The sequence below is a fragment of the Didymella exigua genome (assembly GCF_010094145.1).
Source record: "Didymella exigua CBS 183.55 unplaced genomic scaffold M421scaffold_42, whole genome shotgun sequence".
NCBI lineage: Eukaryota > Fungi > Ascomycota > Dothideomycetes > Pleosporales > Didymellaceae > Didymella > Didymella exigua.
In genome coordinates, this window is record NW_022984816.1 from 97,019 (window position 1) to 117,868 (window position 20,850).

Here is a 20,850-nt window from a genome sequence, read left to right on the forward strand (position 1 = left end):
GTAAACTGAGCCTCCGAGCCTTATCAGGGTCCAAGCAGGGGTCTGCTTTAGACGTTTAAACAACATCCCGCAATTGTAAGCCTTCCGACTGGCTGTTGGGGTAGTACCTCGGTACTATGCCGAGGTATTGCGGCCCGTTGCGGCCCTAACACTCCGTTGTGGGTCCGGCGTGACACCAAATGGTCAAGGTCGTCATATCGCTCACACAGCAAATGCTCGGTCGAGCCTTGTCTCAAGGACGGTCGCAATGCGACATACGTATGTGGACCGACTGAGATAGCGATGTGCATAATAGGACGCATCCCGCTTGCTTAAGGTTGACGCTGCCCCCGAGTCTATCACCTTAGCCTTTACTGCTCTCGCAAACCGGCAATGTCTGAACTACCTGTCTACAGCGCGGCTGATATCGCAGCACACTCAAGCAAAGATGATATCTGGATTACAATCCATGGGAAAGGTACGCTGGCCTGTAGATGATCGCAACTCCAAAAACTGACCCGAAGGCAGTCTACGATGTCACCACTTACGCACGAGACCATCCAGGAGGCGTAGATCTTCTAGTTGATGTCGCTGGTAAGGATGCGACTGAGGATTACCTAAACGTTGGCCACTCTGAAGACGCGGACGATATCCTGGAGGGCTACCTTATTGGCATCGCCGCCAGCCCAGAGAAGCCGAAGCGCTCGAAGGAGATCAAGCTTGTACAACAGGTACCGCTTCCCGCTACAGTGAAGAGCAGTTCCGTGGCCTCGGGCGTTGTGAAGGCCGTCGCCGGCCCGCTGGCGCTTGCAGGAGCCGGCTACTGCGCGTTGACGTACGGCCCTTCGCCACGCGTTCTTCTCTCCCACCTTCCTCAGCTGCCCGCTACCTCGGTCTCAAGTGGTCACAGTGCATTTGCTGGGGGTTTTGCGATTGCAAGCGTCGTCTCCACCATCGGTGCGACAGTCGTTGCCAACAAGCTCTCCAAACTCGTGAAGCTCGAGTCAAGCCTCAAAAAATATCCTGCCCGCCGCCAACAGCTTCCTTACATCAAGCCTGGAAACCCACATCTCGCCAGTGGCTTTCTGGACGCCAAAGCCTTCAAGCCGCTGAAGGTGGCAAAGATTGATCAACTGTCGTCCAACGTCTTCAAATACAGCTTCAAGCTTCCTAACCCACGAGATATTGTTGGTCTCCCAATCGGCCAGCACGTTGCCATCAAGGCTACTGTCGATGGCAAGGACGTCACTCGATCATACACCCCAACATCTAACAACCTTGATGTTGGCTTGCTAGAGCTAGTCATCAAAATCTACCCCGACGGTCAGCTTACAGGCAAATTCTTTGCAAACCTGAAGGCCGGAGACGAGGTCCTCTTCCGCGGACCCAAGGGCGCCTACACCCACACAGTCGGGCAATGCAAGAAGATCGGAATGATCGCCGGTGGTACAGGAATCACACCTATGTACCAGCTCATTCGCGCCATCTGCGAAGATGAGTACGACACGACCGAGATCTCTCTGATCCTCGCCAACCGAGCTGAGGAGGATATCCTGCTGCGCAAGGAGCTCGAGAGGTTCGCGAGGCGGTACCCCAAGAACTTCAACCTGTGGTTCATGTTGGACCATCCGCCGAAGGACTGGGCCTACGGGAGCGGCTATGTAACCGCGGATGTGATGAAGGAGAGGCTGCCTGCACCGGCACCAGATACCAAGATCATGCTGTGTGGGCCTCCGGGGATGATCAACGCATCGAAGAAAGCACTGGTGACACTGGGTTTCAAAGCGCCAGGCGCTGTCTCCAGGATGTCAGATGAGATTTTCTGCTTCTAGATAGGGACTAGTGGAAGCTTGCGAGCTTCATGGTGGTTGACGGCGTAGGGGTGCGAATGGGCGTGAGCAGAGTCATGCTGTTCGAGATTCCATTTATTCAGCCGATTCCCAATGCGGTACTAGCGTGTTTCTTTCCTCTGTTGTCATAGCATAGCGAATGGAGCTGTCATTAACAACATCGCAAAATCTTTGGATTTCGTGACTTTGATTTTGTCCCTTTTTCACAGGCTTGCATGTGCGGCACTACGTGCAAGATCGATTAATTCGCATCTGGCTTGGTTGATGCATTCGCACTGTGCAGCCTTGTCTCGGCCTCGGCACGCTACTTTCGTATTCTGACCGCTCATGAGCAAATTTCAAGCGTGTCCGACATCAGGGTCTGCTTAGGCACAAGTCAAAGGTGCTCAGTCCACTTGCCACGGTGCATTTGAATGAGGCTCCATTGAATGAGGCTCCATTGAATGAGGCTCCGCAGTCGCTGCAGCCAATCGGGAAGGTTCGCCCACGAGCTATTAATTTGAAAACATTCAGATCCCTTGCGACGGGCCTACGAAGGTAGATCGCCGAGGGCGAGATCGTCTCCGTCGCATCAAGAGCCTCGTACGAGCGGTACGAGGTCGACACCGAGATGGATATGCGACAAGATGCTGCTCTTACAGTGGGAACACCTTCGAGCTACCCGGCGACGTCGCCGCACTTCAGTATGCGCGCACATTGAAAAGTGCCGAAAGGTAGTTACTGTGTACGATGGGTGTAGTGCTCCAGACACCGTTGACGAACGCGTGTATACATGTGACTTACGCGGCCATCGTATCCTTATGTTTCCTATTATACACAAAGCATCATCGCATCACAACCTCGACTCCACTAGTCCTCCACAATAATCGTCAGTCGCAAAATCTTACTACTTTCGAAGCCGGACCTGTCTTGGCAATCACCCAAAGACTACAAGGAGCATCCAGTGGGCTATGAAGTATACTAGGCGCCGGTGTACTTGGTCACTGAATTGATAGGATGACCTGAACCAACTGGATGTACATGCTAACGCCACAAGCATGCACATGGGCACTCGGTGGGTATGAAGCCCAGGTCAGGGATCCAAGTACGGAGCAACGCGCGCAGTGGGTAGACGATGAAATCGCAACATACAAGAACATGACCACAACTGCAAGAGCAGAAAACTTCTAGGTATTTGTAATCCGGGAGCATGCGGTAGGATGAGAAGAGGGCGCGGCGTTGCTGTGGGCTGGAGACCGAGTCCATCAATCCACAAAGTGCCCACGTGACTCCGCACCGCGCCAACCCCGCCGCACACGCGACGCGTCTCTCCCCATCCCGAACCTTCAACAACGCTCACATCAGCCCCATCCGAAAAACCACACCACCGAGTCATTTCGAATCAACAATGGACCACCCCCAAACTCCGCGTGTGTTGCAACCGCACCTCTCGCAGTTCCAGCACAGAATCGTCCGCGTCCTGGGCAAAGTCGTGCAGCTGCGGGGCGAAACCGCCATCATCGACGCCGGCGGGCAGATTGATGTGATTCTGAACCGGGTGCGTTATCTTTCGTGCTTCGATGGGCATCGCGTCTCGAATGACTCATGAGTGAAGCGCGGAGCAAGGCAAGAAGCGAGCTAATGGGCGCAGGACGCGCATCTGGCTGTTGGTCATGCGGTCGAGGTGATTGGCAAGGTGGATGGGAATCTAGCGATCAAAGTGCAGGCCGCGACTGATTTCGGGACGAATATCGGTGGGTACTCTTTGTGCTATTTTTATGCGTGGCTCTTTCTGATTGCAAGCGGGGCGAGTGTACTTGCACAGAGAGCTGTGCGTGCGAGATGAGCCTCTGCTGTGGGGATGAACGGTGCTGACGATAATAAGACTTCAACGCTGCGAATGCGGTCGTGGATGCGACGCACCGGCACAAGGAGATTTTCTACGATGACCAGTAAAACGTCGATGGTGAGCGGAATTATGGAACGGATGCGATGAGACGACCTTCCCCTTAGCGGAAGAGCACTGAGCGAGAAGCGGTACGCGTCTAATGTACTGTACATCTACGAACCTCCCAAAAGGGACATGGTCATGGTATCGAAAGCAAAACGCCCCCAGGCCCTGTGTAAATGCCTCGTTGCCATGCGTTGCTGTGGAAGACGCAATCACTCACCCACTCACTGTCTCAAAATTCCCCACTCAATGTCTCGAAAGTTTCGCCGTCTTAGCCAAGTCCTCAGAGCTTACTCCGCACAGCCTCCAATCTAAACTTGACCTCCTTCAACTGCTTAGCAACCGGTCTCCACTCCTCGAACATGGCAAGCAACTCCTCGACTTCCTCGCCAAGCTCTTTCTTCACAAAGTCCTCCTCAAGAAGCCCGCGCATAGCCCAGGGAAGGAAGTACGGATTCTGACTCGCCGCCGTCGCAGGCGTCGCGTAGTCCTTGACCTTCAACTTGAGCACGTCCTCCTTGCCCAGCGCACCCTTCGCCATGGCCTCACCAACAACGGGGATGTTGATCCCCGCGAAACTTCCGCTGCTGCTCGGTCTCTCCCTGCCCTGGACAGGTAGGGATGTCGTCTCAAGCGCATGGCTCACAGCGAGACTGTAGACGCGGGCATCTTCATACACCCTGCTATGTCCCTCGCCGCCGTACAAGCTCCCCGCAAGCGCAGGCGAGAGTTCGCGAATCAGGCCGTGGTCCGGAAGGCCCAGGTTGCGCAGTTTGAGTGTGAAGCCGACGAGGTGGGTGAGAAAGTCGGGGGCATGGATGCGGCCGTCTACGAAGACGGCGCGGTAGATGTAGGGGTGTGAGAGGGTGGAGAATGTGCTTGACTGATATATTTTGTCAGCTCGGGGTGCTTCTACATCAGTGGAGAGTGGCTGGCGTGGCTTACCTCGAGACTCACGAGCTGGTCGTCGATGCTCCCGACGTACATGATCCTTACACCGAAGCGCAAGACCTCGTCGAGCGCGGCGAGATACATCTGACTGACCAAACTCTGCGGGTTGCTGAACTCGAACAGCTCCGCGGCGGTGGGGCCGAAGTATTTGGTTTTGTACTCGATGAAAGGGCCCATGTTTACTCCCGCCATGGCGCAGACTCCCACCCGCACGTCTTTTCCAATGCATCCGAACTGGATCAACTTGGCCACGAGCATCATTGCGACCGGCACGCCCTGGCTGTGGCAGGCGACGAGAACGAAGTCTGCGGATTTGATGTGGTCGATCCAGTTCAACAGCAGCTTCCACAGGGTGTTCACGCGCTCGGCAATGAAGCCCTCGCCCTCGAGCGCGACCTGCTCGATCTCCGGACAGTATCCACGTGCTTCAGACCACTCTTTGATGGCCGCTGCCGCAGCGTTGGCGAACCGTATCGACGTTCCAGTCGGCTGGCCCATGATGCGTTGGAAGATGGGCGCGGGAAAGAAGCCATGGACACCGATTGCGACGGCTTTTTTGATCCGCGGCGGCGCCGGGTTGATGTGCAGGTGTGGTGCGAGGGGTTCGGCGCCGAGGAAGTATTGGCGCACTTGTTTCCAAAAGGTAGGTTGGCGGGCGAGGCGGTAGGTGGAGTTGAATTCGGGGAGGATGAGGTTTGGCGGTTCTTGTTTAGCCTTGTCTGCCTGCTTTGGCGCTGGCTGTGCGGTGGGAGCGGCCTGGGTGGTGCGTGTTGGCCCGCGCTCGGGGGAGGACCTGGTGGGTGTGGCTGGCGCACTCGAGGCTGGGGTATCCGCTGGTGTCTCACTTGAGACATCTTTCAATGTGGCCTTCTTCCTGGCTCGCCCTCGCAGAGAGCCCAACGACTTCTTGACTATCGACTCTTTCGGCTTCGGCGACTCCTTCACTGCCTCTAGCGTGTCTGACTTTGACTGCTCCTGCTCGTTGAACTGAGCTGCCTCAGGATGAGACTGCGACGGGGTGTCGAAAACTGCGACCTCGCCAACATGCTTCTGGGCCTCACCTTCTGCGGGCTTGCTATCTGTTGGCTCTCGATACCAGAACGCCCAGCCTGACGCCTTTGGCTGTGTTTTTGGTGGTTCCTGTGGAGCCTCAGCCAATGCATCGGCGGGCTTTGCAGGTTCTGTCGGCTCTGTCGACTCTGTCGGCAGTGCTTCTTGCGGTGCTTCTTGTGGTGGTCCTGCTACGTCTGTTGGCGCTAGCTCTGTCGTCTGATCCGAGTACGTGTTTGGTGTGAAGAAGTCCTTGGCAGCCTGTTGGGGCTCAGGCGAGTTAGCTTGAACGTTCTGCTGAGTGCTCCACAGCCAGAACCATGAACCACTCGCTGTGTTTCGCAATGTCGCTTTGCCGGCTGTCGCTGATGCGTCTTTTGTCTCCATGGCGTCAACAGGTGCTGATTCAGCAAGTACGTCAACCTTCTTGTCGCCATCTGTTATCTTGTCGTTGGCCAGCGCGCCGTCCAGCCCCTTCGCCACTGCATCTGGCTCTTCCGAGGGTGTCGGCCCTGGCAGTGGCGTGCTCGAGGCCTCTTCGACGCTCGCTGTCTTCGCTTTTGCAGCATCTGTGTACCCATCAGGCCGCGACCACCAACTTGTCCATCCCCACGTGTTCGCGACTTGCTCTGTCTGTGCAGGCTCAGGCGGTAACGGTGCCTCGTCTCCGCTGGGTGCTGTCTCCGGCGCAGGCGTGTCGTCGTCCTTCTTGGCGGCAGCTACCTCGGCCTCTTCCACGGAACCATCTGAGGAGACGGTGATCTTGGTCGTCGACGTCGGCAGGGCGAAGCTCTTGCTCGACTTGCGCTTGGTCAGGAACCGCGCTGGAGAATCGCTGCTGGGCTGCTTTGCCGCTTCCTTGGGCAGCTCAGAAGTCGCTCCACCGCTGACGCTGATACCAATCGTCTCCTGTGCTGTCTTGACCACTGCTGGTGCCTTGGACCGCCAGCTGCCCGTGCCACCCAGCCATTTACGCGCGCTCTTTGGTGTTTGCGTGCCTGTCGTCGCAGGCGTGGACGTGCCTTTTGTTTTTGCCGAGGCCTCTGACGCCGTTTGGCTTGTGCTCGAGTCGTGCGATGTTATGCTTGCATGCAGCGCGTCGGTGGTGGGCTCCGTGGTGTTGCTTGTGGGACCTGTCGTCGATGCCTCGGCTTTGCCATCTGTGGGTGCCTCGGGGTTGGGCTTGGCCTTCTTGCGGGGACTCATGGCTCTGGTGAGCGCTGAGTAGGCAGTGCAGGCCGCAGGGCGGGCGGGTGGTGTTGAGTCCAGAGCATGTGAGAGCGGCCGTGGCTTGTGGTTAGCTTGCGCGTTCCCGTGAGCGGCTGAACGTGCATCAACAGATGCCCTGCGTCATGGCTGCCCGTGCGCTTGGGGATGAGGTGTGGCTGGTGCGGTGGGCTGGCCGCTGTGGCGCACGGCTCGCCTGCAAGTGGGCGTTGACGTTGGCGGCTCCACTCAATTTTTCTGCCGCGTGAAGTTTCACGTAGCGGCAGTACTCCACGCTTCACGCCCACGCCCACGCCCTCGCCCTCGCCCACGCCCGCCGCAGCCATGGCGATCCAGAAGAAGCACGGCAAGGGCCGTCTCGACAAATGGTACAAGCTCGCCAAGGAGAAGGGCTACCGCTCGCGTGCGGCGTTCAAGCTGATCCAGCTGAACAAAAAGTACAACTTCCTCGAGAAGAGCAAGGTCCTGATCGATCTCTGCGCCGCGCCAGGTGGATGGTGTCAGGTCGCCTCAGAGGTGCGCATGGCGGTACGGATCACAAGGATAATGACTAACCAGCGCAGGTCATGCCTGCGGGCGCCCTCATCGTTGGTGTCGACCTCGCGCCCATCAAGGCGATCCCGCGCTGCATCACGTTCCAGAGCGACATCACCACCGACAAGTGCCGTGCGACGCTGCGCTCGCACCTCAAGCACCTCAAGGCCGACGCCGTCATCCACGACGGCGCGCCCAACGTCGGCACCGCGTGGGTGCAGGACGCCTTCTCCCAGGCCGAGCTGGTGCTGCAGTCGATGAAGCTGGCCACCGAGTTCCTGTGCGAGGGCGGCGTGTTCGTCACTAAGGTCTTCCGCTCCAAGGACTACAACGCCCTGCTGTGGTGCTTCCAGCAGCTGTTCATGAAGGTCGAGGCCACCAAGCCGCCCTCGTCGCGCAACGTGTCGGCCGAGATCTTCGTCGTCTGCCGCGGCTACAAGGCCCCGAAGAACCTCGACCCCAAGTTCCTCGACGCGCGCTACGTCTTCGCCGAGCTGGCCGAGCCCGCACCGAACAACGAGGCCAAGGTCTTCAACCCGGAGAAGAAGAAGCGCAAGCGCGGCGGCTACGAAGAGGGCGACTGGACCCAGTTCCACGAGGCCACCGTCGCCGAGTTCGTCGAGACCCCCGACCCCATCGCCATGCTAGGAAGCCTCAACCGCCTGACCTTTGACCAGACGGGCAACGGCGACGTTGCCATCGCGACCATTGACCAGCTCAAGGAGACGACCAAGGAGGTCCGCAACTGCTGCGCCGATCTCAAGGTCCTTGGCCGCGCCGACTTCAAGCGCCTCCTGCGCTGGCGCCTGAAGGTCCGCGATATATTCGGCTTCTCCAAAAAGGCAAAGGACGCAGCCGAGAAGAAGGAGGCCGAAGCGGCCGACGCCGCCAGGGAGGGCGAGGAGGAAGCCCGGATCGAGAACATGGACGAGGAGATGCGCCTGCAGGAAGAGCTCGAGCGCCTCAAGGACAAAGACTCGAGGCAGAAGAAGAAGCAGCGCCGCATCGACAACGAGCGCAAGCAAAAGGAGATTGTCCGCATGCAGATGAACATGGCCACGCCCTTTGAGATTGGCCTCGAGCAGGCTGGGCCGACCGGCGACGACGCCATGTTCGCGCTCAAGGCGGTCGAAAAGGACGGCTCGCTCTCCAGGATCGCCCGCGGCAAGATGGCGCAGGTCATCGAGAAGGAGAGGGACGAGTCGAGCGAGGAGGAGCTGACAGACGACGACGAGGGCGACAACCTCGAGCGCTACCTCGACTCGCAGTACGACGAATATGTTGAGCAGAAGTCGGCCCGCGACGCAAAGTACCGCGCCAAGCGAGCGAGAGGCGACAACGAGGACGGCGAGTGGAACGGCTTCTCCGACGGTGACAAGGAGGAGAGCGACGACGAGCAGCTCGTCCAGGACGACGACAGCGATTCGAGCAGCGACGAAGACGAGGATGCCCCGAAGAAGCTCATCACAACGCTCGAGGGCGCAGAGTCCGAGGGCGGCCTGACAAGAAGGGCGCAACGCTTCTTCGACCAAGACATCTTCCAGGGCATCGACGGCCTCGATGACATTGAGGAAGACGACGATAGCGGCATCGATGTTGAAGGCGACGAGGACGCGAAGATGGAGGACGCTGAAGTCACAGAGGCCCCGTCCAAGCCCACAAAGAAGGCAACCTTGGCCGATCCCGCACCCGTAGAGTGGTCAGACGAGGACGAGTCGGACAAGATCGAGGAAGTCGCCCGCGACGAATCGCAGTGGGAGCACGACGACATCCCGATGAAGAACGGCAAGCCCGACATCGACATTATCACCGCCGAGGCCATGACGCTCGCGCACCAGATGGCCACGGGCAAGAAGACAAAACACGACCTTCTCGACGACTCGTTCAACCGCTACTCCCTGCGCGACACCGACGGCCTGCCCGACTGGTTCCTCGACGACGAAAACAAGCACTCCAAGCTGCAGCGCCCGACCACGGCCGCCGCCGCCGCCGCCATCAAGGAGAAGATGCGCGCCCTGAACGCGCGGCCGATCAAGAAGGTGCGCGAAGCGCAGGCCCGCAAGAAATTCAAGGCCGCCCAGCGCCTCGAGAAGCTGAAGAAGAAATCCGCCATGCTGGCCGACGAAGAGGGCATGACGGAGAAGGAAAAGGCGCAGAGCATCGCGCGGCTGATGAGCAGAGCGAGCAAGAAGAAGCCCAAGGGCAAGGTTAGCGTTGTCGTTGCCGGCGGAGGCAACAAGGGCATCAAGGGCAGACCCAAGGGCACAAAGGGTAAGTACAAGATGGTCGACGCGCGGTTGAAAAAGGACGTGCGCGGCTTGAAGAGGGCGGAGAAGAGGAACAAGAAGAGGTAGATGCAGCACAGCTGAGACCGGGGAAGCAATACAGCATTGCACGGCGTTTGATATCGAAATTACAGAGTTGGTTCGTCTCATCCTTGGACTCGCCTTTGACTTGGGCTGCTCACGACGAGTTCCTGTCTGTCACTCGTGACTCCCCACGGCATCCAGGCATTCAGACATGTTACTGTGCACATAAGATTCCATTTTTGAGACACGATTCTGCGCTGCCCCCACAGGGTTTAGCCAGATGCACATCTGTGAAAGCGATCACATGGGGTGTATCTAGATTGGCAACAGACATTCTTGCAGCAGGTGAACTCTCTAGTTTTCTACCATGAACATTCTTCATTCCCATCTGCCCTCCAATGGAGAAAAGCGGTCCTTTCAATTGTTCGGACATTTTGGTAGAAGGGTCATCTCAGGCGTGAATCTCAGAATCTGGCACTCCCAAGATAGACTTGGAGAAGATATTTGCAGTCTCTAGGACGGGACTTGAGGCTGAACCATGATCGCTTTGAAACCCATCCAGGACGTCGTCATTGTCATTTGGAAAAGGCCTCGCAGCAAAGCGCGGCCTTAAGATACGCTTCCTGCTCTTCACTCGCCTCTTTCTCCGACTCTCCGTCAGCTTCGGAACGGGCCCTGCATCTAGAATATGCGCATAAAGTCCACGATCGTCTTCATGCGCTCGGGGTCGGTTGGATTGGACGCAGGCTCCGGACTTGAAGATGTTGCACGTAACCCCTGCGCACCTTGGATTGGCCTGTCCTACGTCAGATTCGAGTAATGGCCAAGCATTGAGCGTATCATCTTTCTGCGATCCCTGCATGGATCGCCGTGGTTACAATCTTTGTCTCCCGGGTGGCAGTAGACACAAACCACCAGACGTCTAAGCACGAGGAGAAGGACACGGTAGAGCGCCAGCTGAAGGATGAGAAGCGCAAGGCCAGAGCTCAAGATACCGCAGGCTAACCTCGAAATCACCCGTGATTCGAACACGGACAAAGACTTTAGCATCAACGAGCCGGCCGACGAGATCACCTAGATCAAGGCTGGGCGTGCCTGCGACTGCACCCGGATCGAGGACCAGGCCCAGCAGATTGCTGCGCTGACGGCAAGGCTCAGTATCAAGGAGCATCCGGTGTTCTCATCCATGGTCGTCGCCGACGGTGCTGCTACTGCCGAGTCGTGTTCGCGCTAGCGTGTATGTGTTAAGGGACACTACGCTGTAAGTCCGATCAGCAGGTAGCGTCAACTTAAAACTAATGAATTGCAGTAAATGCATTCAATTTATCAAAGTAGATCTTTAATGGGAAACCGATTGAACCAAATATGGAAACGGGTCTCAGTCAATGCATCTATCTGGAGTCGGTTTCTGGGACCAAGGCAAGTGCTCATTCGAGGAACGGAGCTTCAGAGACATCGAGCCTCAGATTCAATGGTGAATTAAAATGTCGGCGGAAAGATGTAGCCTTAAGGCTCCTGTGTCGTGTGAATCAACCCTATCAGAATGCTTCGACGATCCCCTGAAGTGACATGTTTGATGAATCGTTTAAAATTTCCGACATTTTTGCTTTGCCCGAGTAGCGGTTGTTTACATGTCAGTATGTCGCCGTGAGTCTTCCGATGATATACTCTCCACTCTGCACGTCCTGATACTTTCTCCCTGCTTCCTCGTACGTCCCTGGGATCGCCTTGATCATGCGCTCGTAGTTGGGGTTGCAGAAGTACGCTATCGAGTATCGTGGTGGGTAGCTGTCTGTTCCATCGTCGTCCTTCTGGGGCGGTGGCTCAATGACGCGGTGCTTCGTTGATTTGATGGTGTCGTTGGACCACTGAGCAAGCAGATCTCCAGCGTTGACTACAATCGTCCCATCAATGGGTGTAGCGTTGACGAACGTGCCCTTGGGCGTCTTCACCTGCAGTCCACCACGCTTGTCTTGGAAAAGAAGAGTGATGCTGCCGTAGTCGCTGTGCTCGCCAGCACGAACTTGTAGTTGTCCGTCATTCCTCTTGAATACCGACTTGGACACGCCAGGGTAGTGCAGCAGACGCAGCGTGTTGTCACCGGCATCCGTGAACCCGTCGAACCAGCTCTCTTCGATATCCATACCCAATGCAATAGCGCGCATAATCTGCATATGTAGACCCTTGCATGTGTCGAAGAACTTCAGCATCTCGTGCTTGAACTCCTTCGCCGCCTCGTCCCCACTGGGCCACATGTTGGGTGTATCTGGCTGATTGTCCCTCCCGATCTCCAACGACTCTTTCAGATCTGGGACGGTCTTGCGCATCTCTTCCTCTGTCCCTGTTTCGTCGAGGGGGACAAGCTTTTCTCGCCCTTGTGCTACATAGCCACGGTTCGCTGCCGCAGAGTACCATGCCATGGCATCCTTTTGATCCTGTGGGCGCACGAAGAAACTGGCGCTATGCGAGAAGGCATTCGAAATAGTCGAGGGCGATATGCCATGGTTTTTGAGGTAGATGAAGCCTGCGTTTTGGAACCCCTCAAGGACGGCCTCAGCGGTGGCCTTCTTGGTCGCAGGGTCGCCGGAGAGAAATGCGCCAAAGTCGATGAGCTACGAAAAGTCAGGCAGTGCATCAAAGCTATGATCTTGAGCATACTGGGATGACTAAGTCGTCCTGTGCGACTGCCTGATTGGGTTTGTTGTCCGCCATGGTATGCTACAAGTGTCGCGTGCGATCACAACGTGTTCCAGGGAGTTTATAGAGGGTCAGTGAAGGATTTACAGCGAAGATAGGGCAAGTCAGGTTGCGAGATTTGGAAAGCAGTCGTTCCGACCAGCATCATCCGACACAGACGCCGTCGGCGGAACTGCCCGCTGCCACTTTGTCATGGAGAGATGCGCGGATGTGACCAGGAGGGGTCAAAGCCTGAGACGGAAGGTGCAGACGAGGCGTGCGATAAGCGCGATAGGCCCTTGCGGTGGGGCCGATGTCAACACCACGACATCATCGTGAAGAACTCCTCCGTCGTGCCTCACCGGGGTCGAAACAGCGACTCTTCCACAACGCTCACTTTAGTTGTTGCGATTCATACCTTGAATACGTTCTCGTGACAAGCCCATACACGACAGACACGCGTCAAGCTCGCGCCTAAACGCGTGAAGCGTCTAGACTCATTGACCTTCAAAACGTCTGAGTTCATTGATATGCTTGCTAAGATGATATAACGTAGAATCTCACATCTCTTCACCTGAGATCAGGTACAATTCTGCCCTATGCGGATCCATGCCAGGTTGACTCGGTATGGCAATGCGACTTGTCAACATCAATGACCCCGCAGCATCTCATAATGGTCCTCTGCTTGATTAGCTAGACTGAACATGTCAACTAGGATAGTTGCAGTTCTTTGATTATCGTTCCAAACTTGATAGCCATACAGAGCTCGGGATTACGTTACCCTGAAGTATTTGACGAAGCTGGCAGCGTAGAACTTTGCGAAGTCTAAATAGGTAGGAGACACTTTCTCGATGGGGTTGAAGGAACGCGAGCTACAGATTAGCATCCCAGTACCTAGCAAGTACAAGACGCTGCGCGTCGTACTCTTGATCGACCCAAATCTCGCCAACGACAACGTGAAAGGAAGCTGCAGGGTCTTTGACAAGCACAGAGTGAACTTGGTCCGCTAGCTGAACTATTAGGACTTAGCAGATTTAGATCAGGAGTATCTCGAGCATCATTGCCTGTTACCGACTAGTGCTGTAGGTCTCGGAGCTGGTGTTGATGCTGCAGAAAATTTCAGTCGACCTGGATGTCAGAGTATCTCTATCGTTGGCCAAGAAAGAGATTCAGGTCCACCGGACCTTCAAGCTATTGACTGATCGCAAACACGACGTCCGTATCATCTCCCACGCGAAGTTTCGAGTAGCGTACACAACTGATCCACCTTGGCTCGAGTTCCAGATCAGACAGAATCTCGACAACGTCATGATTGTGGCCAACTTGAGGATCGGCGGTATCGTCCAGCGCTTTGCATTTGTTCCATATACAAGCATGGGTCACAACATATAGACGCAGTAGCTGTGCTACACCTATGTCCAGGCCGCTCTCGGAGTGTCCTACGCCTCGTAGGACTACTACGCCGACCGCCTCTGTGCGATTGAGGACGTGTATACGTCCATGAGTCCGTTGGCAACAAAGAAAGGAAGTTCTAGGCGAGCGGCTTCGCAGCTCTTTGTGAGAGCATGTTTGGCGAAACGTTCGACAACACCATTGCCTTTGTGACAAGTCAAGTAGCCGGCAATGGTGAGCGCAAAGGCAAGGGTTCTGCAACCGCTAGCGCTGATAAGAAGATACGGAGGAAGGAGTCCCTAGGTAAGGAGTGGTTCGATGTTGTAGACAGATTTGGTCGAAAAGCAGTACAGGGAGTGGGCGCCAGAGATCGCCGACGTCGAGTAAGAATGGAAGCTGGAAAAGAACTCGTGGCACTAGGACTTGGGCGAGACTATGTCTTGGATGTAGAGGGGACACGACTGTTGATACTTCTACTGCTTTTTGTTGTACTCGTAGACATCATCTTTCTGTGTTGTGAAACCTTCCAACAGGTAGTCGCGGTATACTGATGGAAGGCGCTACTATATCCTGCGGTTCGAGTGTAGGACGTACGAGCGATGTGATGGGGCCTGAGGGCATGACTCGGTGGCTGAGGCTGTGGAAGAGCATGCGTACCCCTGCCGATTGGTATTCACGTTTGAAGAAAGTCGCAGGACAAAGCTGAACTAGGAAGCGCATCTCAAATCTTCTTCGATGTCCAGCAACAAGGCTGCAACACTCACGAAAAATGATGGACCGGCCGATCGAGTTGATCGCCTAGCGTATGGTCTGCGGGCATACTGTATGCTCCTTAGCTTGGACTTTTGTGACTTGAATGGAAGGATTACGAAAGTCCTTACGACTGACAAGCCACCGCGCTGCGCATGATGAAGTTGCGGCGAGGAGTGTGGGATTTCGCTGCGCAACCAGCCTCGCCAGGCGAGGAAAGACGTCAGGGCTGCAGAAGGATGACGAATATCGCTTGACCGTGGATGACTGGACTTCGTCGCCGAAGAACCATGCGCACACCGTCAGGATGTTGAATCTATCGTGATGTGGCGAGCCGAACTGAGCGGTCAATCAGACTCGCAGGTCGCTAAAGTAACAACGCATGCTCATCTTCAACGAGAAGCGTTTGCTTGCAAAGCAGGCACCCGCCGACGGATTACAAAACTCCAACCTTTGGTAACGCGCGTGATGCGGCAGCCGACGCTGTCGAGAATATAAAAGAATTACAGGGAATCCACAAAATCTGTCTCATGACATACGTAGTAGACACGGTCGAGTGACTGCGATGGAAGACACCTGCCGCGGCAGAGCTGTCAGATCCGTCGTCAAAACTCTGGGCGGAAGCGCTGGCGCGGAAGGAATATGAAGATCCTCTATGCACCAGTCACGATCCACTGGAAGCAATCGAATCGCGAGTTCCAACTACGATGAATCAGCCGCCTCAGTCCATCCGAAGATGACGAAGAACCAAGCCAGCGCGCATGCCGACAACAGTACCTAGGCGGTGGGTCCGAGTTCAAAGAGCGAGGTGTCGTGGAGAAGAAATGAAAGCTGCACTGTGGCGCTAGCTGACTGATCAAATAACTGTCTGGGCGGGTGTGGGGTGCTTGTACCTGCCCGAATGAAGTGAAGGTGAAGGAGCGTTGATCCAGCCGATGAGACCCTACACAATCAACAACCTAAGGGACTTGAATAGACCGATCGTTTTCATGTGATAAAGTGGCTGGATAATTCGAGAAACTTGCAGTCACCTAGGATACGCGAACTGAAAGATCGGCCGCAGGCGAGCAGCAGCTCTTTGCGCACATCAGAGTGGGCAGGCCTAAATCGGTGCCTAGCAGAGTCCTTTGTCATAGCTATTCCTGCGAAGAACTACATCTTCTCACCCACTTAGTCAAGTTGACCTCGATCGCACGCAAGTACCGAGCATGTACACCAACCCGAGCGACGATGCGGCAACATCCTCTAGTCACAGGGTCGCGAACATCGATACCGAGATGGAGCGCAGAGACATTGAACATTTAAAGCTACGAGTGAAAGAGGCGGAGCAGGAGAATCCAGACCTAAGGGCGTCTGAAGAAGAGAGCTTCTAGCTGTACGTGGAGGGAACGAAAGCGAACTCGGAAGACAAAGAGGTAGAGCTGCAACGACAAATCACCGAGATGGAGATCGCGCGATAACGAAGGATCTTCGACAAGCGACTGGAGCGAATGTGCGCCTAGGATGTCGACAAGGCTCACAAGCTCAAACTTGAAACTACGGTCAAATTCGCCAAGCTGGAGGCAAGACGCGAAGAGAAAGACAGGTAGATCAAGGCTAAAGATGACCTCGTCTGCGATATGCAACTGCAAGATAGACTTCTACAGCTGCCTCAAACTCCACAGTCAGCGACCGTCCAACGACGGACAACACGCAGGCCACGATACACAAACTGGAGCTGCAGTTGCAGGCGTCACTGGTCCAACGAAGCGGGTGAGAACGAGGAGATGCTCGAGCCCCAGTGGAACAAGCGAAAGAGGGCGCCGAGGGGGAAGGATGTGATGAAAAACACCTGGCGCTCTAAGGAGTGACTGATACCGGGACAAGAAGCAATGTATTCTACATGGATCTATTTCAAGGAGCAATGCGTCTGCTTGGCGGCACTTCGTCGAATCAGACCCTATGTGGGTAGTTTTCCTGCCAAGTTCAGAATAATGTAGTCTTCAAAGACTTTATCGAATTGAGCGTTGCCCGTAATTCACTCGTGAATGACTCCCGGAATTGCATGTCGTCGTTCTCTCAACATAGTGCCTACCTCAGTCGCGTTCAATAATTGTCCATGTGCAGCCATCGTGCTCAATCGTATCACTCGCCGAGGATTTGAGAAGTTTCTCGCACGGAAGAGCGCCATCGCGACCGATCAACCTACTCCGTGACCACCCTTGCTTTTCGCTCCACTCCCACCGCTCGGCCGTGACCTCATCTTTGATTCTCAACAACCCCTGGCAAAGCCTTCCAACACGGACAACCCTGCCGCGGCGGTCTACGCCTCGATCATAGTCAAGCACCACAGTTTGACTTCCCTCATCACCGGGTACGGGAACCATGTTTTTCTCGATCCAGATCTCCTCGTAGTCAGTCGGCGACCCTGTCTCAGGATTGACCATGTTTCCAACTTCGAGGACCAGCTCGTCTCCGCCGTCAGCGTCCATAGGGTACATGTATCCTTCGTCTGTTGCCGAATCAAGTTCTACAGTGCGCGAGTCAATCCAGTGATGGAACGTCGAGAGCGTGACATGTTGGCCTTTGTCAGGGACGGCCACTGATGATGACGTTCCTGCGATGGCCCAATCCAGTCTCCTCAAGTCCAGTTGCTTTTCTTGCAAGCGTCAGCTCGATCGCCGACAGGGACTGAAGCGCGACCTACCGTCCTGGTCTTTAGATTCGTCACTCCCGGGTTTCAAAATTCGAATGTCAACAAATCTTCGCTGTGCGGAAGAAAGCACGATCGTGGAGGTTGGCTCAGACGCGTCTTCTGGAAGCCAGCGAATCGATTTACGTATGGACACTCCTGCCATATTTTCAAGAACTCGTCGTTCTAACTCTCAGAAAGTGTTTGAATGCTGATGTAATGTGTCACTTGATGCATTCTCTGATGACGCTCCTCTGTCCCGTATCAAGCCTTCGCCAAGCGGAAGCCAATCACCGCGCCGGCCAAGGTCGCAAATTTCAGGCTGTTGATTGGACAGAGAAGGTCCGGTTCCGGTGCGCGCGTACTCACGTCGCGCCTATTATTAACGTTAGAGACCACAACAGCCTGGTAATATACAGCGATCCGTCTGCTCTTTACATTTTTCATTCGTTCATTCAGAGAACAACATGAAAAATAGCTGCGCTCTTCGACGTCATGCCGCTGCGGTGTCTTTATCAACATGGTCCGACAGGCTTTCTGTAACGGTTGTGAGGAGAAGCAGATCACGTGTTGTTGGCGGTGGTCTGGTGCTGCTTCCTCATGTTGTTGAGCACCTCTTACCTCTGCTGCATCACAAACACGTCATGCAGAACAGACCCCGCAGCCAGCTTTCGACAGACACAAGCAGAACAACAGAACAGAACAACAGAATACACTCGTTTTACATTTGCACTTGACATCGCAACACTTTCCCTTCAGGTTGCTGTATAAGAACTGGAACGTCAACACCCACTGCGATGTCCTTACGTAGTTAGGCGAAAGAATTACTTCTTGAACATATGCCTCAACTTCCCCATTCTCACATCTGTCAACTTGCAACTCTACTTTCCCACTACTCAATCCTCAAGCCTCAGTATCCTCACCGCATTGCCGCCCAGCACACCCTGCGCCTTCACATCACTGTCCGCAAATGCCTTCGAAATCGCGCCATAATTTGCGTTCACACTATGCCACTCCTTGGCATCCTCCTCCAGCGGCGGAAAAAACGGATGGTCTGTTCCAAACAGCAGTCTATCCGCACCACTCGCCTCAACCGCCGCATTGAGCCCGACTTCCGAGTAGATGACCGCGTCGAGGTAGATATTCGTCTTCAGAATATCCCACAGGTCGCGGCGCTTCTGCATCTTACCGTGTGCCTTCAGATGCCCATCGTGCAGAATGCAGCTCTCGATGCGGCCGGCGAGGAACGGAAGCGTACCGCCAGAGTGCGCGAGCAGCACGTTCAGCCCCGTGTGCCGGTCCCAGACGCCGCTGAGCAGCATCCGTGTTACCGCGATGGTAGTTTCGAGCGGGAATCCGAGGGCTAGGGGGAGCACATGGCCATACTCGCTTGCGCGGGGTCCGTACACGGAGGAAGGAAGCCCGTAGTGCGGGTGCAGGAAGATCAGCTGGTTGTGCTTTTGCAGTGCAGCGTAGACGGGGTCGAGGTTGGCATCGTCGAGACCGGAGCCTAGGCCTGAGGTGCCGAGGATTACGCCACGGGCATACTTGAGTGTCGAGAGGCGCTCAATTTCTGCGACGATGGTGGCTGTATCCGCTGAGAGGGGAAGGGTACCGAAGAAGTATAGTCGCCCGGGGTACAGGCTGCATTGCTCGTTGACGTCGTCGTTGATCTCCACGGCTTTCTGGCCTGCTTCTTCGGCGGGCAGGAAGTCTAGCCATGGGTTTGCAAGCGATATGACGCTCTTGTCAATTCTGTGCTGGTCCATGAATTCGATCTTCTTGGCGATGTCGAAGTACTCCGAGCCGATGGGCCGCCCGCGTGAGGTTGATGGCATGGACGGGTCATCTTCGCCGGGCAGAATAATCAGACGTGATGAGTCGGGTGCGTCAGGAAAGTTGCGAACGTAGGGGACTGTTGTGCGAGATCGCAGGAGGTCCATGTACTTCGGAGGGTAGACATGTGTGTGAATGTCCACAATGGGCGCCATTTTGGAGGTGGTTGCTTGAGGCGGACTGTGTTTGGTGATGACTCTGATGAGTATGTCCGCACCGGTCTTTCAAGTGATCCTTCTCTTGAAACTCCTGGATCTTATCAAGATGCCAGTGTGAAGCTTGAAATCTAGCGGGGTAGCTCCACGCAGAGGCCCCACTTTCACCACGTCTCACCTTCCTCAACAAGCGTGGAGCTATGTAGCGAGCGGGTTACGGAGATGTCCGCAGCGATAGTTGGCCACGTCGTAGTCATAATGGAAGCCTGGCATGTTCGAAGCATTAATATACGGTAGTGTTGTAGTCATTCGATTCTTCATGCATTTTGACTGTGCTCAAATACCAGTCCTCAAAAAGACATTCGCCGGCTTGTCCCAATCCTTGAACTCATCGTCAACTTCGTACACAATGTCGCCCTCGCCCTCGTCCTTAAAGCCTAATTTCCTATACACTGCTCTTCCCATGGCACTTCCTTCTGTCGTGCACTCTAAATCGCCTCTCCTCTTCGCTTCCTCCAGGCCCCATTGTACAAGCTTGCCGGCAATGCCACGTCTTTGGTATGCTGGATCAACAGCACAGAGATCTAGTGTGAAGATGGCGGGCGGCGTTTGGCGGTCCTTCTGCTGGGCAATTTCCTTAATATAAGAAATGCGTCTCTTCCAAAGTGACTTGAACATCTGATCGGCAAAGCGCCTGTGTGTGTCGTCTAGCTTTGCCAGTGCCTCAGACATGTCGCCAGTGAACTTATCACCGTAGCCTTCCACTTCAGAGAACTGCCCCCAGATAGCCATGCCTGCAACCCTGCGCTGTCCGGGGTTCTCGGGGTCGGGTAGGGTGGCCTTCAGGTAGATCTTGTTCGGCTGGCCATCTTTATTGGTAGTCCCACTCTTCCACTGCTCAATCATGGCTTGAGCGTGGCCAGCTCGTCCTTCTTCTGTGTCCCATCCTGGACTCATCGAGATCCAGACAGCGTCCTTTGCTTGACGGCCGAAGGCTTCTGATACACAATGGTTGGCTTGTATGATGTCCTGCTCAGTCTCGACGGGCGCGACGACGACCTCATCGTGGGTGGTGTTGAGGTTGTCCTGAGTAGCGGTCATGATGGCCAGTTGCAGGGCTTTTCGGGGCGGTCGTTCTGCGTAGTACAAGGCAGAATATATATTGGAGGCGCCTAGCAAGACATTTGCAAACTCAACACATTACGCTGCCATTGCCTTAGCGAGTGGGCCGGGCTTGGCTGGCATTAGCTAACAGAATCCACGATGAGCATTGAGAGCATGGGACAAAGCTGCGAAGAATGCTCTGCAGATCGGTGCACGCAGCCATCAATGAGTTGTGCAATTGAGCTGGGACAAAGAGATGGCTGTGTTGTGTAAACGTGAGTATAGTGATGCAGTTCTTGCCTCAGGATCGGCAACTTCAAGCCCACGGCGCCGGGTGGTGATGCAAACCACAAGCTTTGAGTTATCGGTACACAGAAATCTCGTGACGCTCGTTCGGCGGAATAAGCAAACGACTGTGCTACAGGAGCGCAACCGG

General features: G+C 55.2%; 9 protein-coding genes across 9 annotated transcripts; 4 read left to right on the top strand and 5 right to left on the bottom strand.

The window, feature by feature from the left end:
- The first annotated feature begins 219 nt into the window (after positions 1-219).
- Positions 220-1,977, top strand: M421DRAFT_425085 (putative cytochrome b5 reductase). The gene is made up of 2 exons (XM_033593964.1): positions 220-457; positions 508-1,977. The coding sequence occupies exons 1-2, from the start codon at positions 373-375 to the stop codon at positions 1,809-1,811; spliced, it is 1,389 nt and encodes a 462-aa protein (XP_033444321.1). The 5' UTR covers positions 220-372; the 3' UTR covers positions 1,812-1,977.
- Positions 1,978-2,581: 604 nt separating this feature from the next.
- M421DRAFT_425086 (uncharacterized protein) lies at positions 2,582-3,012 on the top strand. The gene has a single exon (XM_033593965.1). It carries the CDS (start codon positions 2,844-2,846, stop codon positions 2,997-2,999), a length of 156 nt encoding a protein of 51 aa, XP_033444322.1. The 5' UTR covers positions 2,582-2,843; the 3' UTR covers positions 3,000-3,012.
- Positions 3,013-3,216: 204 nt separating this feature from the next.
- Positions 3,217-3,764, top strand: M421DRAFT_103999 (replication factor A protein 3; the record flags this gene model as incomplete). The annotated part of the gene is made up of 3 exons (XM_033586965.1): positions 3,217-3,366; positions 3,460-3,562; positions 3,694-3,764. 3 exons carry the CDS (start codon positions 3,217-3,219, stop codon positions 3,762-3,764), a joined length of 324 nt encoding a protein of 107 aa, XP_033444323.1.
- Positions 3,765-4,042: 278 nt separating this feature from the next.
- Positions 4,043-6,966, bottom strand: M421DRAFT_73470 (uncharacterized protein; the record flags this gene model as incomplete). Its single annotated transcript, XM_033596963.1, has 3 exons — positions 4,043-4,642; positions 4,705-6,803; positions 6,894-6,966. The coding sequence occupies 3 exons, from the start codon at positions 6,964-6,966 to the stop codon at positions 4,043-4,045; spliced, it is 2,772 nt and encodes a 923-aa protein (XP_033444324.1).
- A 345-nt stretch (positions 6,967-7,311) lies between these two features.
- On the top strand, positions 7,312-9,875 carry M421DRAFT_73518 (uncharacterized protein; the record flags this gene model as incomplete). Its single annotated transcript, XM_033596968.1, has 2 exons — positions 7,312-7,503; positions 7,551-9,875. 2 exons carry the CDS (start codon positions 7,312-7,314, stop codon positions 9,873-9,875), a joined length of 2,517 nt encoding a protein of 838 aa, XP_033444325.1.
- Positions 9,876-10,970: 1,095 nt separating this feature from the next.
- M421DRAFT_425088 (Clavaminate synthase-like protein) lies at positions 10,971-12,745 on the bottom strand. The gene is made up of 3 exons (XM_033593966.1): positions 12,489-12,745; positions 11,137-12,442; positions 10,971-11,089 (listed from the first exon to the last, which is right to left on the bottom strand). The coding sequence occupies exons 1-2, from the start codon at positions 12,540-12,542 to the stop codon at positions 11,465-11,467; spliced, it is 1,032 nt and encodes a 343-aa protein (XP_033444326.1). The 5' UTR covers positions 12,543-12,745; the 3' UTR covers positions 10,971-11,089; positions 11,137-11,464.
- Positions 12,746-16,449: 3,704 nt separating this feature from the next.
- On the bottom strand, positions 16,450-17,722 carry M421DRAFT_297713 (uncharacterized protein). The gene is made up of 2 exons (XM_033589082.1): positions 17,335-17,722; positions 16,450-17,286 (listed from the first exon to the last, which is right to left on the bottom strand). The coding sequence occupies exons 1-2, from the start codon at positions 17,483-17,485 to the stop codon at positions 16,724-16,726; spliced, it is 714 nt and encodes a 237-aa protein (XP_033444327.1). The 5' UTR covers positions 17,486-17,722; the 3' UTR covers positions 16,450-16,723.
- Positions 17,723-18,025: 303 nt separating this feature from the next.
- On the bottom strand, positions 18,026-19,402 carry M421DRAFT_425090 (uracil-5-carboxylate decarboxylase). Its single transcript, XM_033593967.1, has one exon. It carries the CDS (start codon positions 19,308-19,310, stop codon positions 18,216-18,218), a length of 1,095 nt encoding a protein of 364 aa, XP_033444328.1. The 5' UTR covers positions 19,311-19,402; the 3' UTR covers positions 18,026-18,215.
- Positions 19,403-19,599: 197 nt separating this feature from the next.
- On the bottom strand, positions 19,600-20,726 carry M421DRAFT_425091 (uncharacterized protein). The gene has a single exon (XM_033593968.1). It carries the CDS (start codon positions 20,409-20,411, stop codon positions 19,647-19,649), a length of 765 nt encoding a protein of 254 aa, XP_033444329.1. The 5' UTR covers positions 20,412-20,726; the 3' UTR covers positions 19,600-19,646.
- Positions 20,727-20,850: the final 124 nt, after the last annotated feature.

Coding starts and splice junctions, on each gene's coding strand:
- M421DRAFT_425085 (XM_033593964.1), top strand. CDS start 373: ATGTCTGAACTACCTGTCTACAGCGCGGCTGATATCGCAGCACACTCA. Junction 458..507: donor GATTACAATCCATGGGAAAG/GTACGCTGGCCT, acceptor ACCCGAAGGCAG/TCTACGATGTCACCACTTAC.
- M421DRAFT_425086 (XM_033593965.1), top strand. CDS start 2,844: ATGTACATGCTAACGCCACAAGCATGCACATGGGCACTCGGTGGGTAT.
- M421DRAFT_425088 (XM_033593966.1), bottom strand. CDS start 12,542: ATGGCGGACAACAAACCCAATCAGGCAGTCGCACAGGACGACTTAGTC. Junction 12,443..12,488: donor AGGACGACTTAGTCATCCCA/GTATGCTCAAGA, acceptor GACTTTTCGTAG/CTCATCGACTTTGGCGCATT.
- M421DRAFT_297713 (XM_033589082.1), bottom strand. CDS start 17,485: ATGGCAGGAGTGTCCATACGTAAATCGATTCGCTGGCTTCCAGAAGAC. Junction 17,287..17,334: donor CGAATCTAAAGACCAGGACG/GTAGGTCGCGCT, acceptor GACGCTTGCAAG/AAAAGCAACTGGACTTGAGG.
- M421DRAFT_425090 (XM_033593967.1), bottom strand. CDS start 19,310: ATGGCGCCCATTGTGGACATTCACACACATGTCTACCCTCCGAAGTAC.
- M421DRAFT_425091 (XM_033593968.1), bottom strand. CDS start 20,411: ATGACCGCTACTCAGGACAACCTCAACACCACCCACGATGAGGTCGTC.